This window comes from Carassius gibelio, chromosome B22, assembly GCF_023724105.1.
Source record: "Carassius gibelio isolate Cgi1373 ecotype wild population from Czech Republic chromosome B22, carGib1.2-hapl.c, whole genome shotgun sequence".
Classification (NCBI taxonomy): domain Eukaryota; kingdom Metazoa; phylum Chordata; class Actinopteri; order Cypriniformes; family Cyprinidae; genus Carassius; species Carassius gibelio.
In genome coordinates, this window is record NC_068417.1 from 31,026,530 (window position 1) to 31,050,778 (window position 24,249).

Here is a 24,249-nt window from a genome sequence, read left to right on the forward strand (position 1 = left end):
CATCAGGGCGCCAGGAGCCACCCCTGGAGGAAGGGGTAATGTCAGGAACTCACAGTCACAGCCACCCCGATCATCACCCACACCTGATCCAAATCATGCCCGATCCCAATCGCCCGAGCTCTGATCACCTGCACCTGCAATCACTCACCTGGATAAAGCCACCATCACACCAGTAATCCGGCATCCGGTCTACTGTTCACTACCCTGAACTGGTGTCCGACCAATCTATTCTAACCTATTCTGCCCTTAGATCCCCATGGACAATCTCCCCTGATTCCCCATTGATGTCTCCCTCTAACTCTCCAGAGCTCTGGGATTTATCCATTAATCATATCATTGTCACTCTACTTATTGTAAATAAACTATAAGCTTTTATTATACCCTCTGCCTGCATCATGGTGTGTGACACATAGCGTATGTCATATATTAGATTTCTGTATGGTGAGTTCATTCTGACTTCCTGTGGGTGGTGTGGTTTTGATGTGTGAAGGACAGGACATGAGAATTTCGCAAGTTCATTTCTGTGCAAAATTGTGTTGGACATTTCAGAGGGTTTGCTTGTTTGCGTTCACATAATGTTAATTATTTCCTAAAAGATAATCAACATCAAATCTGTGCATGAAAACCTCCCTTTGCAGAAGTGTTTGCAGTGTGGTTTAGCTGAAGTAAAATGTTAAGTTAAGGTCAGTAGGCTACTTAAACCATTCAGTTAAGTGTAATGAGTTCCTATCTGCTTTAGACCTATCACCATCACATGATTTTCTTAACCTCAATAGGAAAAAGTTTGGCAGTGCAGTCATATATATATCTACAAAACAAAAAGCTTAATACTGTTAGAGGTTAAACTACCTGGCTTTGCAGTTCACTGGTGATCAGGTGACCATGTGTGGAAAACTTTACTGAGCTTATCTGCCAAAGGCCAACCACAATACCTACGTTTGATCTGCAAAGAAGCATTTGGCTTACCATCAAGTAGGTGGATGATTCCATTGTTTATTTAAAAAAATAGAGAAAAGTTCATTTTTGCTGTCTATTTCTGTAATATTTTATTAATTGAGCAAGTAAATATATGTTTTGGAACTTCACATTTAAAACAAAAGTAAAAGCAACCTGCTGATATAAGGTCAAGAACATGCTTTCCTGTTTATGATTTGGGCTGCAGGAGAAAAGCACCGCTTTTGTTCAAACTCTTCACGCATCAAGGAAAAGACCACCTCAGTATACTGAAAGAGCAACAGGGCAATCATCAATATTAATATCTAAACATTTGCATTTGTGTATTTTATGCATCTGTATCTGGTTTGTGATACAAACAGCGATAAAAAGTCAAAGTAATCTTAATTCATAATTAAATAAATAGAAGAAAAAAGAGATGGTTGCATAATTTACCACTGTCTTTGGCTCTTGTTCCAGACGTATAAACTGAGTCTGCTCTATATCTGTTTCTCTAGGTTTTAATTTTTCTCTAGAGTAGCAACATACACCTATAAAAGAAGAGAATAATGGTCATATTTTACAGATGAATTTAAATTTATAATTGAAATATTAAAGAACAGAATTTACCAATGGCTACAAAGACAAGAATACCATGCATCAGCCCAGATAAGATGATAATAATCATCCACAGTTGCTGAATTTGGTCAGTATAATTCACCACTGTATGATTCTGGCACTCGGGTGATTTAACTGGTTCTGTAAAAAACATAAAAAAATAAAATAAAATAAAAAAAATATATATATATGTCCTGATTACTGAATGCTCACTCACCAGTGATGTGAAGTCTGATGCCGTCGCTGAATTTTGGAGGTACTTCTGTAGTCATGCAGTAATAAATGCCTAACTCATCAGCAGTGACATTTTTTATGAATAGACGATTGCTAGGTTGCACTGAATATTTGGGTCTGAATCTTACATCGTAGTAAAAAGGAGTTGGTGAAGTTGAAAATAACCGCAATATCATAACTGGACGATTTGGTAGTTTCAGTAGCATCCAATAAATCTCTTTTTCATCAAGATCACAGTTTATGGACACATTTTGTCCCAGATTTGTTAGTTCTGTTAACGTTTCTACAGCCTGACACCATACTAGTAGATCTGCAAAATAAAAAAAAATTAAAGAAAAAAATTTAAACGTATGAAAACATAGTATACTTGTTTGAGAGTAAATTAATCAAGGTATTCAAAATACTTACAGATAAGATGCTGGATGATCTTTGTGATATTTCCACACCTGAAATACATTGAGATGAAATCTGGTTGCATTCAAAAAGGCTTTAAGGTGGATTTTTAATTAAGAGTTTTGAAATCAACAGAGGTCTATTTTCTACAAGCCACTGAAAGGAAGTGACTCTCACGCCACAACTCTCAGATCTAAAGGAAGAGTTCACCCAGAAATGAAAAAGATGAAGAGGAGTGTAACATCGAGGCTGAGGCGGCATTAGAATCCATTTGCAGAAGTTTATTTAGAGAAGATATCAATGACAGTATCGTTAAGTCAGGCATAGAGTCAGTGCTGTGATAGCAGTCCAATCTTTCAACATACACAATGATAATCCACAGGCAGAGATGAGTAGGCAAGCAAAAGGTCCAAGCACAATCGTCAGTTCAGATCAGGCTATCAATCCAACGGTGCAATCAGTGGTGGAGCTAGAGTTTTATACATGGGGTGGCCAGGGGGTGGCTAAGGCTAATTCAGGAGGTCCATGACAAAAAATCAGTGTATAACTCCAACCTGGTATAAAAAATGGGAATTATATAATTTAATAGTTTTATTTAACAAAGATGTTTTAGATTGATCAAAAGTGATGATACAGACATTTATAATGTTACGAAAGATTTATATTTCAGATAAATGCTGCTCTTCTGAACTTTCTGAACTTTTTTTTTGAAACCTGAAATAATTATACCCAGCTGTTTTCAACATGATAATAATAATTACTTTTTTGAGCAGCAAATCGGAATATTAGCACGATTTCTCAATGATCATGTGATTGGAGTAATGATGCTAAAAATTAAGTTTTAAAAATCGCAGGAATAAATTACATTTAAAAAAATCAAACAGAACAGTTACTTTAAATAGTAAAATATTTCACAATATTACTGTTTTTGCTTTATTTTGGATCGGTGAGCAGAGTTTATATAAGACCATTCTTATAATAACGTTAAATCTATACATTTTTATTAATTATAATAAAAAAGCAATTATGAGTTAATTTATAAATGTAATTTTCGCATTACATTTTTCTCTCTAGTTTGTGGACACTAGTGAGTTGATTTCTGCTGTTAATATCTTCTAGCTGCTGTCTTTCCGCGGTTGAAACACTCGATGAGTGATTACATGATACACTATATATACACATTCAGTAAGTTGTAGTGTAACTTTCAACATGGATCTGATGTTCATTCAGTGTTTACTTCATGCTAATAAGAATGAGAGCGTGCACGAGAGGCTGGAAATAGACGCGATGAAACGTTTCACTAGACCAGACTCGTCGCATCCTTGATTTCACGGCTAAAATAAATGCTTCTTTTAATACGATTAAACAAAAAAAATGAAATAGTAGCATAGTAATTATTGGGGTGGAAGATTAGATGTCAGGGGTGTCCAGTGCCACCCTCGACAACCCTCTGGCTTCGGTGGGGGCAATCCAACAATCACAAACAAGAACTCAGGCAGAATCATACACACAGAAAAGATAAGCAGAATAACAATGGATAACGCTTGATAAGGCAGGTAAACTGGCAATACTTCGCAATGAGCAAACTCACATACTCTTGTTAAATAGCTACTGTTCAAACAGGAAATTAATGTAGAAGCGGTATACAGACAGTACACAGTACCACAGTACTCCGGCGAGTACACATATGGAGAAATGTAGCATTACATCACTAGCTTACAGATGGTCCTCTGAAGTGAATGGGTGCCATTAGAATAAGAGCCAAGTTAAAAATAACTTGATGTCAAACATGCAGCTTTTCACTTCGCTGTTAACTGATGGACTGGAGTGGTGTAGATTACTTGTGGATTATTGTGATGTTTTTATCAGCTGTTTGGAGTCTCATTCTGACGGCACCCATTTGCTGCAGAGGACTGGTGAGCAAGTGATGTAATGCTACATTTCTCCAAATCTGATCAGATGAACCAGCAAACTTATCTACATCTTGGATGGCCTATGGAACAATTATTTTAACAGTACAATTTTTACTTTATTTTTATCAGTGTGTGATGATGGTGTTATTGCTTTAGTGATTGTCTTTTAACTATTCTAAGTTACAATACAAAAGCTTCATGCCAAATATTGCCTGAATCTTAAAGTAAATTGGTCTGCCAACATTAAGCCTGTAGATTTGAACAAAAGCCCAAAGACTGATGTGGAAAAAGCGATAGACATTAAACTATGCTTAATTCATCATGTACTGTTTTCATTTTTCATTACAGCAGGAATTAAGAGTGGCACACTTCTCTCTTTCTGTCTCTCTTCATTAAAATCTTACCTGTATGAAACCTGCCCTTCAACAAAGTAAAAGTCCAGATTTGGGAACATTAAAGTATGTATTTTTTATTAAACCTGTCATTATGTCCTGCCAGTAGAATATGAGACAGATAATCTGTGAAAAAATCAAGCTCCTCTGGCTCCTCCCAGTGTCCTATTGCCATTTGCAGTTACGGACCGCTCCTGGTAAAAAACAACCAATCAGAGCTGCGGTCCGTAACTTTTTTTTGTGTTCAAAGTACAAAATGAACATAATAAGCGAGTACACCATGAATCCATTTTCCAAACCGTGTCTTTAGCTTGTCCTGAATCACTAGAGTGCACCTATAATAAGTGTTTATATTCGGACTATTTTAGATTGCTTCGGGGATACCGTGGCGGAGTAACCCAGTACCTTTGTGATTCTTCATAGACATAAACAGAGAGAAGTAGTTCCGGCTACGATGTTCTTCCGCAAGACGCAAGCAGTTCTGTTTATTAACCGCTAGAGCTTCAAAAGTTACCAACTGCAGCTTTAACATTTTCCACTAGGGGCCGAGGAGTTTTGTCTTGTAAATGACTGACTGACTAAACACAGAAGCAATTTGAAAATCATATCTGGCTCATACTGCATGGTTTCTCTGAATAACAGCACATTTACAGCCAGCTTAAGCTCTGTAAACTGGGTCTGATCAAAAGGTGTTTTATTGCGTATGAACTGAATTTGAGGAATGCATATTTAGCACTGGTCAAAGAGACGCATCATGTGGAGTTGTGTGGAATCAGGACTGTAGCGGGGGTTTACGGGGCCAGCTGTATGTGAACCCTCCTTTGAAATTGTGTAAATAGCACAAATAAATAAATATAACCCTGATACAAATTAAACAATGTTTAAGTTTTTTCAAGTTTGTTGGTGTCCAGGTCCAGAAATCGAAAAATCAAATGTAAAATAGCATTACATAGTCTTCACGGTATAAATTAAATATAGATTAATTCTTGTTAAAACTACAAAGTAATTCAGCCAAGAGCAGTGAGCGATTGTCTCTCATTTATTTTCTTGGTTTAACATTAAAGATTTAGTTCATCCAAAAATGAAAATTAGGCTGCGTTTTACTCCCCCTGAGGCATCCTAGGTGTACATGATTTTCATCTGTCAGTAGAATCTAGTTCTCTTCAATAATAACTTTAATGTAGCTTGCACTCACAGTTGTAAACTAAGCAGTCCTGGGGGAATGACGTATGAGGTCCGTGTTACACATGCGCCGATGAGTATTGTGAAAAATTGACTAAATCAACTTAAAACAGACCAAAACGACTCACTCAGTGTAATTAGTCCATCCATTTCATCCTGTTTGACCCATTCATTTCATCACAATTTTCAGACAAATAAGTGCTAATTAATGGTGATTTATTGCCACCCTACACAAGACTTTACACAAGTATTTTTTATTATTGTTTGCCTCCTGTATTCATTTATTTGTATAACTATGAAACTCATCTTTCAATTGAAAACTTGTGTGACCACTGTTACCAAAAGACTATAGTCAAAAGTCTATATATTTCATTCGCATTAATCATGGCCCAATTTAGCATTAAACAGTGTTTGTAACTGGATGTCAGTATCATGTTTCCTGTTTACAGTCTCATATCAACCATGTTAATAAATGGCTAAATATACATCAAATACATTTTATTGGTGTTGCATTTAATTAGGAACATACTGTGATTAATTTGATTATGGAAATATGTGAATATAGGACCACAAAGTAGGAGTTCATTCTGACTTCCTGTGGGTGGTGTGGTTTTGATGTGTGAAGGACAGGACATGAGAATTTCGCAAGTTCATTTCTGTGCAAAATTGTGTTGGACATTTCAGAGGGTTTGCTTGTTTGCGTTCACATAATGTTAATTATTTTCTAAAAGATAATCAACATCAAATCTGTGCATGCAAACCTCCCTTTGCAGAAGTGTTTGCAGTGTGGTTTAGCTGAAATAAAATGTTAAGTTAAGGTCAGTAGGCTACTTAAACCATTCAGTTAAGTGTAATGAGTTCCTATCTGCTTTAGACCAATCACCATCACATGATTTTCTTAACCTCAATAGGAAAAAGTTTGGCAGTGCAGTCATATATATATCTAGAAAACAAAAAGCTTAATACTGTTAGAGGTTAAACTACCTGGCTTTGCAGTTCACTGGTGATCAGGTGACCATGTGTGGAAAACTTTACTGAGCTTATCTGCCAAAGGCCAACCACAATACCTACGTTTGATCTGCAAAGAAGCATTTGGCTTACCATCAAGTAGGTGGATGATTCCATTGTTTATTTAAAAAAGAGAGAAAGATCATTTTTGCTGTCTATTTCTGTTATTTTTTATTAATTGAGCAAGTAAATATATGTTTTGGAACTTCACATTTAAAACAAAAGTAAAAGCAACCTGCTGATATAAGGTCAAGAACATGCTTTCCTGTTTATGATTTGGGCTGCAGGAGAAAAGCACCGCTTTTGTTCAAACTCTTCACGCATCAAGGAAAAGACCACCCCAGTATACTGAAAGAGCAACAGGGCAATCATCAATATTAATATTTAAACATTCGCAAGTGTATTTTATGCATCTGTATCTGGTTTGTGGATACAAACAGCGATAAAAAGTCAAAGTAATCTTAATTCATAATTAAATAAATAGAAGAAAAAATAGATGGTTTTGCCTAATTATTTACCACTGTCTTTGGCTCTTGTTCCAGACGTATAAACTGAGTCTGCTCTATATCTGTTTCTCTAGGTTTTAATTTTTCTCTAGAGTAGCAACATACACCTATAAGAGAAGAGAATAATGGTCATATTTTACAGATGAATTTAAATTTATAATTGAAATATTAAAGAACAGAATTTACCAATGGCTACAAAGACAAGAATACCATGCATCAGCCCAGATAAGATGATAATAATCATCCACAGTTGCTGAATTTGGTCAGTATAATTCACCACTGTATGATTCTGGCACTCGGGTGATTTAACTGGTTCTGTAAAAAACATAAAAAAAAAATATATATATATATATATATATATATATATATATATATATATATATATATATATATATATATATATATATATATATATATAATAACTTTACATTGAAAGCACTATATACTAATATGTCCTGATTACTGAATGCTCACTCACCAGTGATGTGAAGTCTGATGCCGTCGCTGAATTTTGGAGGTACTTCTGTAGTCATGCAGTAATAAATGCCTAACTCATCAGCAGTGACATTTTTTATGAATAGACGATTGCTAGGTTGCACTGAATATTTGGGTCTGAATCTTACATCAGAGTAAAAAGGAGTTGGTGAAGTTGAAAATAACCTCAATATCATAACTGGACGATTTGGTAGTTTCAGTAGCATCCAATAAATCTCTTTTTCATCAAGATCACAGTTTATGGACACATTTTGTCCCAAATTTGTTAGTTCTGTTAACGTTTCTACAGCCTGACACCATACTAGTAGATCTGCAAAATAAAAAAAAATTAAAGAAAAAAATTTAAACGTATGAAAACATAGTATACTTGTTTGAGAGTAAATTAATCAAGGTATTCAAAATACTTACAGATAAGATGCTGGATGATCTTTGTGATATTTCCACACCTGAAATACATTGAGATGAAATCTGGTTGCATTCAAAAAGGCTTTAAGGTGGATTTTTAATTAAGAGTTTTGAAATCAACAGAGGTCTATTTTCTACAAGCCACTGAAAGGAAGTGACTCTCACGCCACAACTCTCAGATCTAAAGGAAGAGTTCACCCAGAAATGAAAAAGATGAAGAGGAGTGTAACATCGAGGCTGAGGCGGCATTAGAATCCATTTGCAGAAGTTTATTTAGAGAAGATATCAATGACAGTATCGTTAAGTCAGGCATAGAGTCAGTGCCGTGATAACAGTCCAATCTTTCAACATACACAATGAGTAGGCAAGCAAAAGGTCCAAGCACAATCGTTAGTTCAAATCAGGCTATCAATCCAACGGTGCAATCAGTGGCGGAGCTAGAGTTTTATACATGGGGTGGCCAGGGGGTGGCTAAGGCTAATTCAGGAGGTCCATGACAGAATATCAGTTTGTACTGTAACTCCAACCTGGTATAAAAAAATGGGAATTAAAATAATTAATAATTTTATTTAACAAAGATGTTTTGAATTGATCAAAAGTGATGATACAGACATTTATAATGTTACAAAAGATTTATATTTCAGATAAATGCTGCTCTTCTGAACTTTCTATTCATCAATGAAAACCTGAAATAATTATACTCAGCTGGTTTCAACATGATAATAATAATTACTTTTTTGAGCAGCAAATCTGAATATTAGCATGATTTCTCAAGGATCATGTGATTGGAGTAATGATGCTAAAAATTCAGTTTTAAAAATCGTAGGAATAAATTACATTTTAAAATATATTCAAACAGAACAGTTATTTTAAATAGTAAAATATTTCACAATATTACTGCTTTTGCTTTATTTTGGATCGGTGAGCAGAAGAGAATTCTAAATATATATATATATATATATATATATATATGTGTGTGTGTGTGTGTGTGTGTGTGTGTGTATATATATATATATATATATATATATATAATTGTGAAATATTTTTTATAGTTTATATAAGACCATTTGTATAATAACGTTATATCTATACATTTTTCTTAATTATAATAAAAAAGCAATTCTGAGTTAATATATAAATGTAATTTTTGCATTACATTTTTCTCTCTAGTTTATGGACACTCCTTATTCAAAATTATCCTGCACGCCACTAATCCCCAAAAATATTTATAGTTTGAAATTCTTAACAAACTTGAATGAAAATGTTGAATGCTGAGACTTAGTTTCCTTCTGAAATAGACGCGATGAAGCGCGATGCGGAACGCTAGATCAGACGCGTCGCATCCATGATTTCGCGGCTAAAATAAATGCTTCTTTCAGTACGATTAAACAAAGAAAATGAAATAGTAGCATAGCAATTATTGGGGTGGCAGATCAGATGTCAGGGTGTCCGTGTCACCCTCGACACCCCTCTGGCTCCGCCAATGGGGGCAATCCAACAATCATAAACAAGAACTCAGGCAGAATCATACACACAGAAAAGACAGGCAGAATAACAATGGATAACGCTTGTTAAGGCAGGTAAACTGGCAATACTTCGCAATGAGCAAACTCACATACTCTTGTTAAATACTGTTCAAACAGGAAATGAATGTAGAAACAGAGGGAGCGGTACACAGACAGTACTCAGGCGAGTACACATATGGAGAAATGTAGCATCACATCACTAAAGATGGTCGTCTGAAGGGAATGGGTGCCATTAGAATAAGAGTGCAAACAGCTAAGGTAAAAATGACTTGATGTCAAACATGCAGCTTTTCACTTCGCTGTTTACTGATGAACTGCAGTGGTGTACATTACTTGTGGATTATTGTGATGTTTGGAGTCTCATTCTGACGGCACCCATTTGCTGCAGAGGACTGGTGAGCAAGTGATGTAATGCAACATTTCTACAAATCTGATCAGATGAACCAGCAAACTTATCTACATCTTGGATGGCCTATGGAACAATTATTTTAACAGTACAATTTTTACTTTATTTTTTATCACTGTGTGATGATGGTTTTATTGCTTTAGTGATTGTGTTTTAACTATTCTAAGTTACAATACAAAAGCTGCATGCCAAATATTGCCTGAAGCTTAAAGTATATTGGTCTGCCAACATTAAGCCTGTAGATTTAAACAAAAGCCCAAAGACTGATGTGGAAAAAGCGATAGACATTAAGCTATGCTTAATTCATCATGTACTGTTTTCATTTTTTATTACAAACAGGAATTAAGAGTGGCACACTTCTCTCTTTCTGTCTCTCTTCATTAAAATCTTTCCTATATGAAACCTGCCCTTCAACAATGTAGAAGTCCAGATTTGGGAACATTAGCATTTTCCACTAGGGGCCGAGGAGTTTTGTCTAGTAAATGACTGACTGACTAAACACAGAAGCAATTTGAAAATCATTCACTATCATTGATATCTGGCTCATACTGCATGGTTTCTCTGAATATCAGCACATGTACAGCCAGCTTAAGCTCTGTAAACTGGGTCTGTATAAAAGGTGTTTTATTGCGTATGAACTGAATTTGAGGAATGCATATTTAGCACTGGTCAAAGAGACGCATCATGTGGAGTTGTGTGGAATCAGGACTGTAGCAGGGGTTTACGGGGCCAGCTGTATGTGAACCCTCCTTTGAAATTGTGTAAATAGCACAAATAAATAAATATAACCCTGATACAAATGAAACAATGTTGAAGTTTTTTCAAGTTTGTTGGTGTCCAGGTCCAGAAATCGAAAAATCAAATGTAAAATAGCATTACATAGTCTTCACGGTATAAATTAAATATAGATTAATTCTTGTTAAAACTACAAAGTAATTCAGCCAAGAGCAGTGAGCGATTGTCTCTCATTTATTTTCTTGGTTTAACGTTAAAGGGTTAGTTCATCCAAAAATGAAAATTAGGCTGCGTTTTACTCCCCCTGAGGCATCCTAGGTGTACATGATTTTCATCTGTCAGTAGAATCTAGTTCTCTTCAATAATAACTTTAATGTAGCTTGCACTCACAGTTGTAAACTAAGCAGTCCTGGGGGAATGACGTATGAGGTCCGTGTTACACATGCGCCGATGAGTATTGTGAAAAATTGACTAAATCAACTTAAAACAGACCAAAACGACTCACTCAGTGTAATTAGTCCATCCATTGCATCCTGTTTGACCCATTCATTTCATCACAATTTTCAGACAAATAAGTGCTAATTAATGGTGATTTATTGCCACCCTACACAAGACTTTACACAAGTATTTTTTATTATTGTTTGCCTCCTGTATTCATTTATTTGTATAACTATGAAACTCATCTTTCAATTGAAAACTTGTGTGACCACTGTTACCAAAAGACTATAGTCAAAAGTCTATATATTTCATTCGCATTAATCATGGCCCAATTTAGCATTAAACAGTGTTTGTAACTGGATGTCAGTATCATGTTTCCAGTTTACAGTCTCATATCAACCATGTTAATAAATGGCTAAATATACATCAAATACATTTTATTGGTGTTGCATTTAATTAGGAACATACTGTGATTAATTTGATTATGGAAATATGTGAATATAGGACCACAAAGAGCACTACTTTATTAACGGCAGACTCTTCCAGAATTAAAGTTCAGACACAGAAATAAAATTGAATTCTTATATTGTTTTGAAAATCTTTCCATCAGGAGTAGCGTTTTCTCTCTCTTTCTCTCTCTCTCTCTCTGCCTAACTCTTGGATGTCAGTGTCATATTATGAAGTACCCAATGAACTGCTATTTAAAACCCAAGTATACTGTATCATGTACTGTATGTAGAATGGTGACTCAGAATGTCCCGGCTGGATTCTGCTCCACCCGTCAACAAGATCAATTCAGTTTGTTTCCCCAACAGCTGCACAGTCTGTCTAAACTCTGACAGGAACACATGAGAGAAAGAAGCAGGACACTAAAACAGTGAATTAGCTCAAGGTAAGCTATAAATCTCACGTTTCTTATCAGAGTTGTTATTTTGTTTAGTAGGAAGAGAGCAGCAAGTTATTTATCATGTTCTTTTTTGTATTTCTTTTTTTCTGTTGCTGTCATTCATGTTAGCATATTCTTTTTTTTGTATTTCTGTTGCTGTGTTTATGCCGCTAAGAAACATTTTGAAGGCAAATCTAAACTATAAAATAAATAAACAAATAGTATCCAAAGTTCTGTGTAAGTCTTTATTTTATTTCATTTTTCTCTTCAATGTTTTCAGATCACTATGAGGAACTTAAAGAACAAGGCTGAACACTACTATGATGGAATCTTAAAAATGGAATTCATAAGATGCTTTCTTCTTCAAAAAAAAAAACAAAAAAAAAGTGGTAATGCCAGGCAAGGTTTTTCCTGAGGTAAAGGACTACATGAACCGGATTACAATTACACTTGAATGAAGCACAAAACAAACATCATTTCCAGTTCAAAATCAACTGAAGGATCAAGAAGGATGTGTTTCATCTTCACCAGTCGAGCACAGTTCTTCATCAGAGGTGTGTAAACATTAGTTGAACTGTATTTTATTCGTTCAGTCTGTGAGCAGTGATATTAATACTTATTCTGCCCTGTTTGTAACATTTGATTAGACAATGACAATATTGTATAGTAATTAAATAAAATGTCATAAAAAAAGTTGTATAAAAAAAAACACCAACAACAAATGCCTCAAATGCCTTTTGGAAAGCATTGTGCCGATCAAAAAGTACATAATATATATTATTAACAGTAAACCAGATTAAATGATTAACTTCCGTCTCTAAACAGATTAAACTTCCGTCTCTAACTTCCTGTAAAAGATCACATCCATACGCATGCGCTTAAGCATCTAGGCTTCATTCAATACTTCATTCATTCAAATTTTGACAACCATTTTTGGTAACTTAGTCACTGTAAATTGATATATATATATATATATATATAAAAAAAAAATCATTGTTGAAATTATTCAAGTGCCACGTTTAGAAGAATTTGAGTTCTTCGATTGAAAGAAAAAAAATCAACTAAATACCATGGGACAAAGGTATGTTTGAGACAAAAGATTGAGATCATCATCGCCATGCGCTATCGTTAGTGTAGCATGAAGCTAACAGCTACTGTACATTGTTTGTCAAATATTATTTATTGTCTATTAAGAAGCATGCAGTTAAATATATTAATATCCCCATTGTGATAAACTGGTAGATGAGTTTTTAGAAAACTTGATTGGTTAGAAGGCTTGAATGTATTTTGGACGAGCTTTACAGTGCAAGTGGGTGAAAGAAAGAATGGATGAATTAGGTGTGTGGAGTGAATTTGTGCTGTTTTTCCTAGTGCATACTGTTATTAATAATAATTATTCAATAAAATAATAAGTCGTTGTTTATTATTTCTGGACCTTTTAAGTAAAAAGCTCATTTTGGGTCCCATGTTTTATTCAAACTAATTATAGACGAGTGGTAGACTTTCTTTAATGACAAGAAAAACATGATTCACAGTGTCCACTAGACTAGAGAGTAGATTCAGCTCCTTTGGAGAAAGTGTGAATACTAATGAGATATGATGGCTAAATGTAGGTTAGCAAACTATTGATGTCTTTTTATCTTCTCTTTCTACAGTTGGTGCTTCATCATCATCATCATCTCTGTGTTTCTGCTGTATATCTCAGGTGAGAATTCAAACATTTTAAATGAAACTTAACGTCACATGCAGAAAGATGAAAAGTGTGTTTGCTGTTTTTAGGTGCTTTCTCTGATCCTGTGAGGGTAAAAGTTGAGGGTTTTGTTGGAGACTCAGCTATCTTGTCTTGTTCCATCCCTGAAAGTGAGATTCAAGACAAAATAGAAAAATTACACGTAATCTGGAGAGACGATAAAGGCAAGAAAGTGTGTGACATCATTGGAGGCAGCATAGCTGAAGACCAAGAGCCAGAGTACAAGGTCAGAGTCGAAACGTTCCCAGAGGAGTATAAGAAGGGCAACTTCTCCATCAAACTCAGCAGTCTTCAAAAAAATGATGCAAGGAAGTTCCACTGTTACATCACAAGGGACACATTTCAGAAAGAGGTCATCACAGAGCTTCATGTCAGAGGTATGTATAAACTTCAAATTCTGAATAGTCTGCAGTTGTTAGTGACTGATCGAACTAATGTTAAAACTCAAGCAACAGTGTTTGGGCCCTCTGTAGGGAAAGAAAAAAAAAACATCGTTGATGTTGGAATCTGCACTCTTATATCAAACCAACTGTAAAAAGTCTGGGAATAATTCTGAACTCTTCCTTTAAGTTTGATCATCACATCAATAAAGTCAAGCTTTTTTTAATCTGAAACTTTTGTCTAGAATAAAGCCGTTTCTGTCACCCAAAGAATTTGAAAGAGTAACACATGCTTTCACTTTATCTCAATTGAACTGTTGTAATTCTTTATGCTGGAATCTCACAGTCCTCTTTTGCAAGGCTTCAAATGGTGCAAAATGCTGCAGACAGATTTCTAATGGGAGACTCTTTATTGGTAGCCGGTTCTTCATAGACTTGATTTAAAATATTGATGTTTGTTTTTAAATCTCTTAATGGTCTAGCACCATCGTACCTGTCTTAACTTTGAAATCTGAACACATCAGTCAGGTGCCTGTGGTCCGCAAACAAATGTGTGTTTGCCGTTGTTGGACCTAGGCTCTGGAACAGTCTTCCTTTTTATCTGAGATTCCTGTCCTCTGTCCATGAGTTTAAATATAAGTTAAAGTCTTATCTTATTTTATTTTATTTTATTCTATTTTATTCTTTTCTTTCTTATTTGTATCTTAGTTTTATATTCTGTAAAGCACTGTGGTCAACTTCTGTTGTGTTTATTTGTGCTATATAAATAAATGAAATGACAAACTTTGCCATTGTCGTTTTGTCTTACAGATAAACCAGAAGGAAGAGGAAACCATGGAGAACTATCGTTGATTGTGTTGTTGATCAGTTTTCTTTTCACTCACATTTTGCCGTTTATCTGAACAATATTTTATTCAGTTCTGTAAGTGTTGCACGGTTGAGTACAGATCTGATCAATCAGCCAAAGTACAGTATGGTCATTGTGTGTAAATTTCACTCTACATTTCAGAAAATAACATGTTGATCCTTGGTTTTTAAGTCATTACATTACATTACATTACCTACATTATTCCTTTCCATTCATTTTGTTCATCTTAGTCATTGCACAACTTGGCAAACCTTGTATGCATCAGTATTTATACTAAGGATGTTACAGTTTCAGTCATTGTCATTTCTGTCAGTCGTGTGTGCAATTAAAACTATATAACATCAACCCTGTTAATAAACTGAAAAATAAAATATTTTACATATCTGACTAAGCCTCACTTTACTTGTGTTGCATGTAAGTCATGAAACATTTGGATTACAAAAAATAAATTAATAAACGTTAACTGAAATAAAATATAATAATTACAGCTAGTTGCCAGAGCAACATTTCTCATTTGAATTTGTACATACATGAAAGATTAAAAAACCATTAACAATAACAAACACATAGTAATAAAACTTTTAAATTAAATCTAATACAGAAAACATATTTATTAGTATTAAAAATTTTAACTAAATTTATTATTAATAATATACCAGTAAATCTTAAATGACACTGAATGTTTGTCAAAAAATTGCCACATAGCACTTCATCAAATATCAAATACTGATAAATGTTGACTCATATAGAGAAGGTGCACTTAGAAAAGAGTAGTTTTGACAAATATTTTTAAATGTAAAATAATGCATGCTTATTATAAGATGTAAGTGGCTTAGAAAAACTGCTTTACTACAACATGTTGCAAAATGGAGGCTGTCTTGTTGAGATCGTTTGACCAGATGAACTTATTTTTATCTCAGTAACCCCCCAATGACTCTACAGTTTCAGTTGTGGGAGGTAGAATGATAAAATGGAGCAAGGACTACTCTTAACACAAGACATGAATTGTTTTGCTTCTGGTTATTTTGCTTTATAATCTGCTATTTTGTTTGTCCAACTGGTTATTAATAGTATTATTTTATAATCTGGTTGGTTGTCAGACTTTTTCATTATTATTAGTTGTTTAATGTTAGAATTTGTTATTTTGTTTGTCTCTGGGAATCTGCTAATTGGATGTAATAAAGAAGAGCAAGCAAAAAAAAAAAAAAAAAAAAACTCTCAAAATTAAGGAGATAGTAGGGATAGAAAACCATGAATATGGCAAGTGTAAGGAAGGTGTGCAACCAAAATGTTGCAACTGTGGAGAGGCACATAGTGCAGCATTCAGGGGGTGTGAAGTATTGAAAATGGAAATTGATATTCAGAAAAGAAGGGTGGAGAAGAAGCTAACATATGCAGAGGCAGCAAAACAGGTTAAAGGACAAACTAAAGAGCAAAGAGGTGAGTCAGGGGTTGCAATTGAAGTAAACAAAGTTCCAGGAGAATTTATGATGATTGAAAAGAAAAAAATAGTGACATTTATTGTAGGAGTTATAAATAGTACAGCTGGGATTGAATCAAAAACACAGAAGACTCAGTTAATTGTAATAGCAGCAATATGGCATCTTGGAATGACAGGCTTGACCTGGGAAGAAGTCAGAGATGAATTGGAGATAAGATCAAGTCAAGAAACATATGTGTAATGCATATAGATGATTTCAATAATTCAGTGGAATGCAAGATCTCTGATAGCAAATGGACAGGAGTTCAAGCATTTTATTGAAGATTTAATTATAAAACCGTATGTAATATGTGTTCAAGAAACTTGGATGATTGTTTAGATTTTGTTATACAAGGGTATGTAGTATAGTACGGCAAGATAGGGAAGAAAGGATTGGTGGTGGGTGTGCAACATTTATTTAAAAAAGAATTTCATATAGAATACTTGGAAAGGGAAGGGATCAAGAATATAATGTTTTGGGAATATGGGGTAGAGGACAGGAGATAGTTATTATAAATTATTATAACCCATGTAAAAAAATTGGAATAAGATAAATTAAAGGAAGTTCATGGTCAAGATAGATTTAGAGTAGTATGGTGTCAGGATTTAAATGCACATAATACACTATGGGGAGGAAGTTACATAAATGCTAATGGTAAAGTAGTAGAGGAATTAATAGAGGAGAGGGAGCTGGTACGCTTAAATAATGGGAGGGGAACAAGGGTATACGTTCATACAGGAATGGAGTCTGTTTTGGATCTGACACTAGTTTTGAATAATTAAGTGTAATTGGGATGCTTTGGGGGAATCTAGTATTGGGAGTGATCATTACACAAAAGTAATAACATTAGATATAGAGGCAGATAGAACTATAACTCAAAGAGGAGGAAAATTGGTATTTGAAAAAGAAAATTGGGCTAAATTTGAGGAATTGTGCAAGGACAAAATGGCTGCAATTGATTCAAATCAAGATATTGACATCCTTAATGAAAAAGTATGTGCAGTAATACTAGAAGCAGCATCAGTATCGATTCCAAAAAGTAGGGGAAAAATGACACGGAAAGCGGTTCCTTGGTGGACAGATAAGTGTAGTAAAGCTGCGAGAGAATAAAAAAAGATTTTTAAACTTCTTCAGAGAATGCATGATTATAATCATCTATATTTATTCAAGAAAGCTCAAGCAGTTGTGAGAAGAACTAAATATATATATAAACAACACAACATATTTTTCTAAACACAAATTATTTGCATTACAGGTAGCATAGCACTGTTACACAACAGACATAAAACATATTGACAAGGGCTTGAACTAGTTTAATCAATTCAACATATACATATTAAACTAAATTAAATAACTTGAATATTAAATTAAATACAAATATAATTATTTTATATTAAATAAACAAATAAATAAAGCTACTGCATACACTGCATTGAAACAGATCAGCCTGAAGCAGGTGAGGTCTTTATAACTAAATACAATCCAATACAAGTCACGTTTTATCAAACCTTCAGGATTCCTGAAAAACAAAAACAAAACAAAAAACAAACGTTGTCAGGTTAGACGCCATTTTTTATTTAATTTGTTTCATGTGAATAGGAAAGAGTTTGTGTCTTAATCAATGTCATTTATTGGTTTTATCCACTGGAAAGTTTCTGGAAAGACATATTTGCCATGTCTGAATCTTATTTAATAGAGTCCAATGAACAGACTGTGCTTATGGCATCTACTAGGGGTGCACAATAAATATCTGCCGACAATTAATGCACATCTCTTCAGTAAAGCCTGTTATCTAATCAGCGGTAAATTCCATCAGGTGCGTGATTTCACATACAGCAGCTGTTAATACACAGAGCCATTGTTAATTGACAAGTTGCGCAAATCCACATTCATTATCAGTGTGGATTTGCACAGCTTGTCAGTTAACAACGGCTCTGTGTAGTAACTGCTGCTCTATGTGAAATCACGCACCTGATGTAATTATCGGCCGATATTTATCGTGCACCTCTAGCAGTGGTGTAATGTAACGAAGTAAAAAATACTTCATTAAAATACTTGGTACTACATGTACTTTACTCCACCACATTTCCTAATTAAAATGTATACTTTAACTCCGATACATTTCGGAGATATATTCATAGATATATTTAGAAGAGTATATTCGTTACTTACTATAAAATAGTTGGAAGAACATAGACTAGTTTGACGAATCAGTGGTCTGGCGTTTTCAAGTTAGACTCCTAAAAATAGCTTTGCTCATGCACAAACAAGTGCGTGTCGCACAACCGGGGAAGATTTGAGTTGAGGCTGAGGTGTGCATTATATAGCTTCATCTGCAATGATATGGAAAATGTTGTTGTAATGATGTGCAATCTGACGTTATCAAGTAGGCCATATCAGCAAATCACACAAAGAGTGCACGCACTTTAATTTATTAGTCTTTTAAAACTCAAAATGTTTCCAGGCATTTTAAATTGTTTAAATGGCCAAAATGCTTCCGAATGTTTTTTTTCTTCTTTTCTTTCATCTATAAAAAATAGGCCTAGTTAACTTAATCTATATCACACAAAGAGTACGGTTTTTCTGCAGATGCATGAACACATTAAATAATCATTGTATACAAGTTCAGTAAAACAATAAATGACTTTTTAGACATAATATTGCTTGTTTTTGCTTAATTTTGCTAACTGCAATAGTTCTAAACAAAGATCACAGCACTGTTTTGCATCTCTGAGCAATCGACTGTGTTCACTTATTGAACGAATCAGCTTTTTGAATGAATCAGTTGAATAAATGATTCGGTGATTCACTCATTAACACAAGCTGTGTCCAAATTCAGGGTCTGCATCCTCCTTAGGATCCTTCCTACCCGGTTGAAGGAGGATGGGTCCTCCGACGACCGCAAAAACCGGAAGTCGGTGTTTGTGAATTTGGACAGCCTACCCTTCTTTCAGTTCCCTCCCTTAACCGTTGCTCATATCCTGTCGCCTAGCAACCGTGACAGCGCCAAGCAAGACGCCGGTGAAGAGCTCATCGTTCTCTCCCCGGAGCTTTATAAACACTTCTGTCTGCTCTTTCGTTCTTAGAAGCGTTAAAACAGCTTCAATCACTAACAAATAAGCTGTGTGTAAGGGGATATTCACACAGGCAGTAAGGAAGAAGCTAATTTACAAAAGAAAACGTTTTTGTTTTTTTTTACATATACACGTACACATGTAAAAAAAAATGCTTAACGCTAAAACAAAATGCCTAACTAGAAAACCACTGAAAATATATCTTTTTGAAAAGCCAGTTTTTAAAAAACATCGAAAATAATACTCCTCCCCCACTCCGCTACCGCTCGCTTCGTCCTGCCGAAAAGAATTATGGGATAGGTAGGACGCGAAAGGATCCATCACACCCATCCTTCGAATTCGGGGAAAAGGAGGACGCATTTGTGGGCTGCATTTGAAGGATCCTACGAATTTGGACAGCCTTCGTCGCGACGCTGTGACGTAACATCCTTCAAATGCGTCCTCCGAAGGATGTAGACCCTGAATTTGGACACAGCAACAGTCAAATGCTTGGTTTCTGAATAAATCAGCCGTTTAAATGAATCGGTTGAATCTCAATGACTCACGCATTAACATTCACTTTGCTGTCACCTTACTGGCGGTTTTAATTTCTCATTTCGACTATTTATTTTTCCTTCCTGTTTTAAATGATTTCCAATATCAATATTTAGTGTTGTGTGTTAAAAACCAAACATTAGGCTTATTTATACATCTGTATCTGCAGTTTAAATGCATCCATATCCCCTCTGAGATACATGAACTTGCTACTCAAGCCGTGTAAGAACAACCACTGACCCCTATTTTCTACCCTGATTATAACTGGTCTGATATGTGATATTTAATATGTGTTTGGGTGCATTTCTAAATGTTTTCCACAATTATATCTAGATGCTAGAAACAGTGCTGTGGAGAACTAGATGCAATGTAATTCTGTGGTTACTACTCTGGTTCACTAAGTATAGAACAGAAAATAGTAATAATGCAAAGTCAAGCCTCGCTTTAATTGAAGCACACTCTAAGCGGTCACACTCACACTCAGAGCTGAAGAGTAACAGAGAAGAGGGGAATTAACAGAGATACAATCCTCCCTGCTGTGGTTTCAACTCCACCATTAGAGCCTGGCTTTTGGATTCCTATTGGTTTCTCTACAACATAAAAATAATGAAAGATGAATGAAAAAAGTAGCATGTGGGTTAGTACACACTCACTGCACTTCACAGTTGCACATCATCAGGAAATGCACTCAAACACTACAGGTGAAGTGTGTCATTTCTGTGCCACTAATTATATCAAATGGAAGTGCAAGAATAGTTGTTTCCAAATAGGTTTCCCAAACCCTCAAACCGCTCAACTGCTTCTGTCTTCCACCTCCTAGGCAATTGTATTTTCAGTTGTTACTTACTGAATTCACATTTGGATTTCAGATTTAGTTTTGAATGGTTACTGTTATGGGAATTATTTTGTTTTTAAAACATGTTACTTCTTTACCAGATTTATGTTTCATCATACAGCTAATGATGCTTTTGGGAAACACAGCTCTGGTTATTTTGTATTAATATTTATGTTGTTTATTATAATTAGATATTTTGCTCAAATACTTGTGTTACTTTGTTTGTCAGGCTGTTTTTTTTTTTTTTTTTTTTTACAGTTTTGCCAGATTTGCTATTTGGTTTCATAATCTGTGTGTTTGGCAAACTTTTTTTTTTTCATCATTATTATTAGTTTATTTATTTTTGGTTTTGTTTCAGAATTTATTATTTTATTTGTCAAATTATTATAGACGTTTGTTGTGTTTTTTTTTTTTTTTTTTGGTCTCTTTCAGAACCTGCTGTTCTGAATTTCTCCATCACAGTACACTTCTTCAATAAACGGCGTATTACGGGTATCCCTGCCTGATAGTGTCACCGAGCACCAGTAGGGGTGTGCGATATTGACAAAAAATTATCCCCCAGTATTTTCTGGGATTTTATTGATAGCAATAATTGGTTGATATTTTGCTGGTATCTTAAACTTCAAATGCAAAATTAAAACTACAAGTAGGTGGCAACAAGTCACTGTTAACAAGTGAGTCATTTCTATTGAACGAATCATTTAAATGATTCATTCAGGAACGAAACGCTGTCATGTTGCTCAGAGACGCAAAACAGCATTGTGACTGTGTTCGGAATTATTTTTGTTGTAGAAATAGCCAAAAACTGAAAATATGGTTTCTAAAATGTAAGTCTCTTTATCTTACTGGTTTTTTTTAACTGTTGTAAAAAAAATCTATATTACATTTGTAAGCGTGGTAATTTTTGTTTTTTGTGTGACATTGATTAACTATATGCAGTTATATAAATATTTACGTGTTCTGTCCCCATGTCTTGAATTTGTGATCATTCTAATTGTATCAAGAACACGCTCTAAAGAACACACTCTAAATGCATTTCAAGTAATACATGTGTGCACTCTGTAGGGGTGTTTTGAAAGGTCTTTGCAAAATGCTCGATTATGTCAAATCGCACATCCTTAAAACAACAATTATGATATTATCGCAGACGATATATATCGCACACCCCTAAGCACCAGTGTTTAAATTTATAAGGTCATCCTATGAAAAGCTCACTGTGCAGTTGCCTTTAAACATTAAACTGAGCTGATTTTTTTTTTTTTGGTGGTGGGGGGGGGGGTATACACACTTCACCTTACCTCACTACACTTAAATACTATTCATAGATTTTTAATAGCAAATTATAGCATCCATTTCATCACACCTTTGACTTGAAGATTTACGCATTCGTTGAGACCAAGCTCGGGGATGAAGCAGCAGTACGACCCTTCATCACTTTTCTGAAGACTCCCGAGCTTGAGGGAGAAGTTTCCCTTCGAATACTCTGCAGGGAACGTAACAGTTCTGCCCTTGTACTCTGGGTCCTGCTCCTTAGTCATCGCCATGCCATTTAGTATGTCATAAACATTCTTCCTGTCATCATATCTCCAGTGTGCATTGATGCGTGCAAGACTTCTGTTCCCAGGATGGCACGGCAAAACTGCAGAACCTCCGATAAAACCCTGAACTACTACTTCCTGGACAGACGCTGAAACAACAGCAGAGAGAGACCAGGAACACATGAAAGAGAGTTGATATTGACTTTAAATTTTATTTTAAAAAAAATCTGCAATGGTATGTGTTTACCTTCATTCAAAAGTAGAATAAAGAAACAGATGAGCAGCACACTGCGAAAAACAAACATCACACAGATATATATATATGTGTGTGTGTGTGTGTGTGTGTGTGTGTGTGTGTGTGTGTGTATTTGATGGATTCAACTATAATTAACTGCTGCAAGTTTGACATCAGATAATAATATAAACACATAAATATAAATAAGTATATAAGCATTAATATCCGCACTAACACTTTATTCACTTTAATTTGTTTTCATGAATTCTAGTTTTGTTTATGTTCAACAAGCGTTAACTTAGTTCTTCGAATTAACGGCGCAAGCAAACGCATAATTTTAAACAGTGCACTAGAAATTACATTTCTCTGTTCCTGGTAATATTCAGGACACGCTATCGTTGTAATAGTATCGACATTTAATTGACACTGTATATATAACGTTAGAGACTGACGCTTAACTAACACTAAGCCTCGAGCTAATCTTAACTTTCGACGAGTCTTTCTCCTAAAGGTCAGTGAATAAAGATGACTACTGCTGGACGACGACGATTTCAGCACAACGTACCTTTTGAGCATGATGCACGAATTTAAATAAATGTAAACAGATAGTTATTTGAAAAAAGATGATGACATTTTAGCTGTAATATAAAAAGTAAAGCCTGTTCGTTATACTGTATTACTTGCAGCCAGCAATGAGCAATCCTCAACTGCGCATGCGCAGATTAAGTTGTTTACTCAACGGTCTTTACTGAATAATAATAATTAATAATAAATAATAAAATAAACTGATACAAACGCGTCTATGGTTATATACAAAAGAAAAATGATACTTTATTAATTATATAGATATATATTTTTTACACCACAATGAACACGTATTTATTCCTTCGTCTAATGAATCCAAAATAAAGAGCTACTCTGCAAAAACGAAAACATAATTGTATCAATAAAACCACTACGCATATACCTATTTCCACTATGAAAGATATGAGCCAAGGTGCTAATTTAGTTAATATATATATATATATATATATATATATATATATATATATATATATATATATACATATATATATATATATATATATATATATATATATATATATATATATATATATATATATGTATATATACATATATATATATATATATATATATATATATATATATGTATATATACATATATATATATATATATATATATTATATTATATTATATTATTAATATGGACATATGAATCAGCCAATGCTGCTTTTTGTCCTTCTGTTATTTTAGTATCACCGAAATACTAGTTTTTATTGGGCTATCATTTTAAATCGGTTTCTATTTTTATATTTTCATCTTTCATTTTCAAGTTTTGGTTTCTCTCTCTCTCTCTCTCTCTCTCTCTCTCTCTCTCTCTCTCTCTCTCTCTCTCCTGATATGTTTGAATGTCGTCGCACATATGAAGCTTGAATGTTTCTCAGAATGTACACCAGATGGC

At 34.5% G+C, this 24,249-nt stretch overlaps 2 protein-coding genes and 1 long non-coding RNA gene across 13 annotated transcripts; 1 reads left to right on the forward strand and 2 right to left on the reverse strand.

The window, feature by feature from the left end:
• Positions 1 to 982: 982 nt before the first annotated feature.
• Positions 983 to 8,238, reverse strand: LOC127988322 (uncharacterized). 9 transcript variants are annotated; one of them, XM_052590998.1, is made up of 5 exons: positions 8,083 to 8,238; positions 1,769 to 2,095; positions 1,564 to 1,692; positions 1,390 to 1,484; positions 983 to 1,223 (listed from the first exon to the last, which is right to left on the reverse strand). In XM_052590998.1, the coding sequence occupies exons 1-5, from the start codon at positions 8,150 to 8,152 to the stop codon at positions 1,125 to 1,127; spliced, it is 720 nt and encodes a 239-aa protein (XP_052446958.1). In that variant the 5' UTR covers positions 8,153 to 8,238; the 3' UTR covers positions 983 to 1,124. The 9 variants fall into 9 exon arrangements, with proteins under 9 accessions (XP_052446958.1, XP_052446964.1, XP_052446960.1 ...); XM_052591004.1 differs by lacking the exon at positions 1,769 to 2,095 and adding an exon at positions 7,658 to 7,984 and having other exon boundaries at positions 1,588 to 1,692; XM_052591000.1 differs by lacking the exon at positions 1,769 to 2,095 and adding an exon at positions 7,658 to 7,984.
• A 3,738-nt stretch (positions 8,239 to 11,976) lies between these two features.
• Positions 11,977 to 15,455, forward strand: LOC127988431 (uncharacterized). Its single transcript, XR_008161646.1, has 5 exons — positions 11,977 to 12,076; positions 12,351 to 12,624; positions 13,726 to 13,775; positions 13,850 to 14,197; positions 15,011 to 15,455. It is a non-coding gene; the product is annotated as an uncharacterized LOC127988431 (long non-coding RNA).
• A 2,239-nt stretch (positions 15,456 to 17,694) lies between these two features.
• On the reverse strand, positions 17,695 to 23,470 carry LOC127987055 (CD276 antigen-like). 3 transcript variants are annotated; one of them, XR_008161037.1, is made up of 6 exons: positions 23,331 to 23,470; positions 22,778 to 22,818; positions 22,356 to 22,679; positions 20,636 to 20,747; positions 18,722 to 18,882; positions 17,695 to 18,068 (listed from the first exon to the last, which is right to left on the reverse strand). XR_008161037.1 is itself a non-coding variant. In XM_052589332.1 (5 exons), exons 1-4 carry the CDS (start codon positions 23,339 to 23,341, stop codon positions 20,638 to 20,640), a joined length of 486 nt encoding a protein of 161 aa, XP_052445292.1. In that variant the 5' UTR covers positions 23,342 to 23,470; the 3' UTR covers positions 17,695 to 18,068; positions 20,636 to 20,637. The 3 variants fall into 3 exon arrangements, 2 of the variants coding, with proteins under 2 accessions (XP_052445292.1, XP_052445293.1); XM_052589332.1 differs by lacking the exon at positions 18,722 to 18,882; XM_052589333.1 differs by lacking the exons at positions 18,722 to 18,882; positions 20,636 to 20,747.
• Positions 23,471 to 24,249: the final 779 nt, after the last annotated feature.

Bases quoted from the DNA above. Each gene is read 5' to 3' on its own strand.
- LOC127988322 (XM_052590998.1), bottom strand. From the start codon at position 8,152: ATGCAACCAGATTTCATCTCAATGTATTTCAGGTGTGGAAATATCACA. The intron at 1,485-1,563 runs GTAAATTCTGTT...CTTCTTTTATAG, and splicing joins TCTTGTCTTTGTAGCCATTG to GTGTATGTTGCTACTCTAGA. The intron at 1,224-1,389 runs GTAAATTATGCA...TTGCTCTTTCAG, and splicing joins AACAAGAGCCAAAGACAGTG to TATACTGAGGTGGTCTTTTC.
- LOC127987055 (XM_052589332.1), bottom strand. The intron at 22,680-22,777 runs GTAAACACATAC...CTGTTGTTTCAG, and splicing joins TATTCTACTTTTGAATGAAG to CGTCTGTCCAGGAAGTAGTA. The intron at 20,748-22,355 runs GTGTGATGAAAT...TTTATGTTGTAG, and splicing joins CGTAAATCTTCAAGTCAAAG to AGAAACCAATAGGAATCCAA.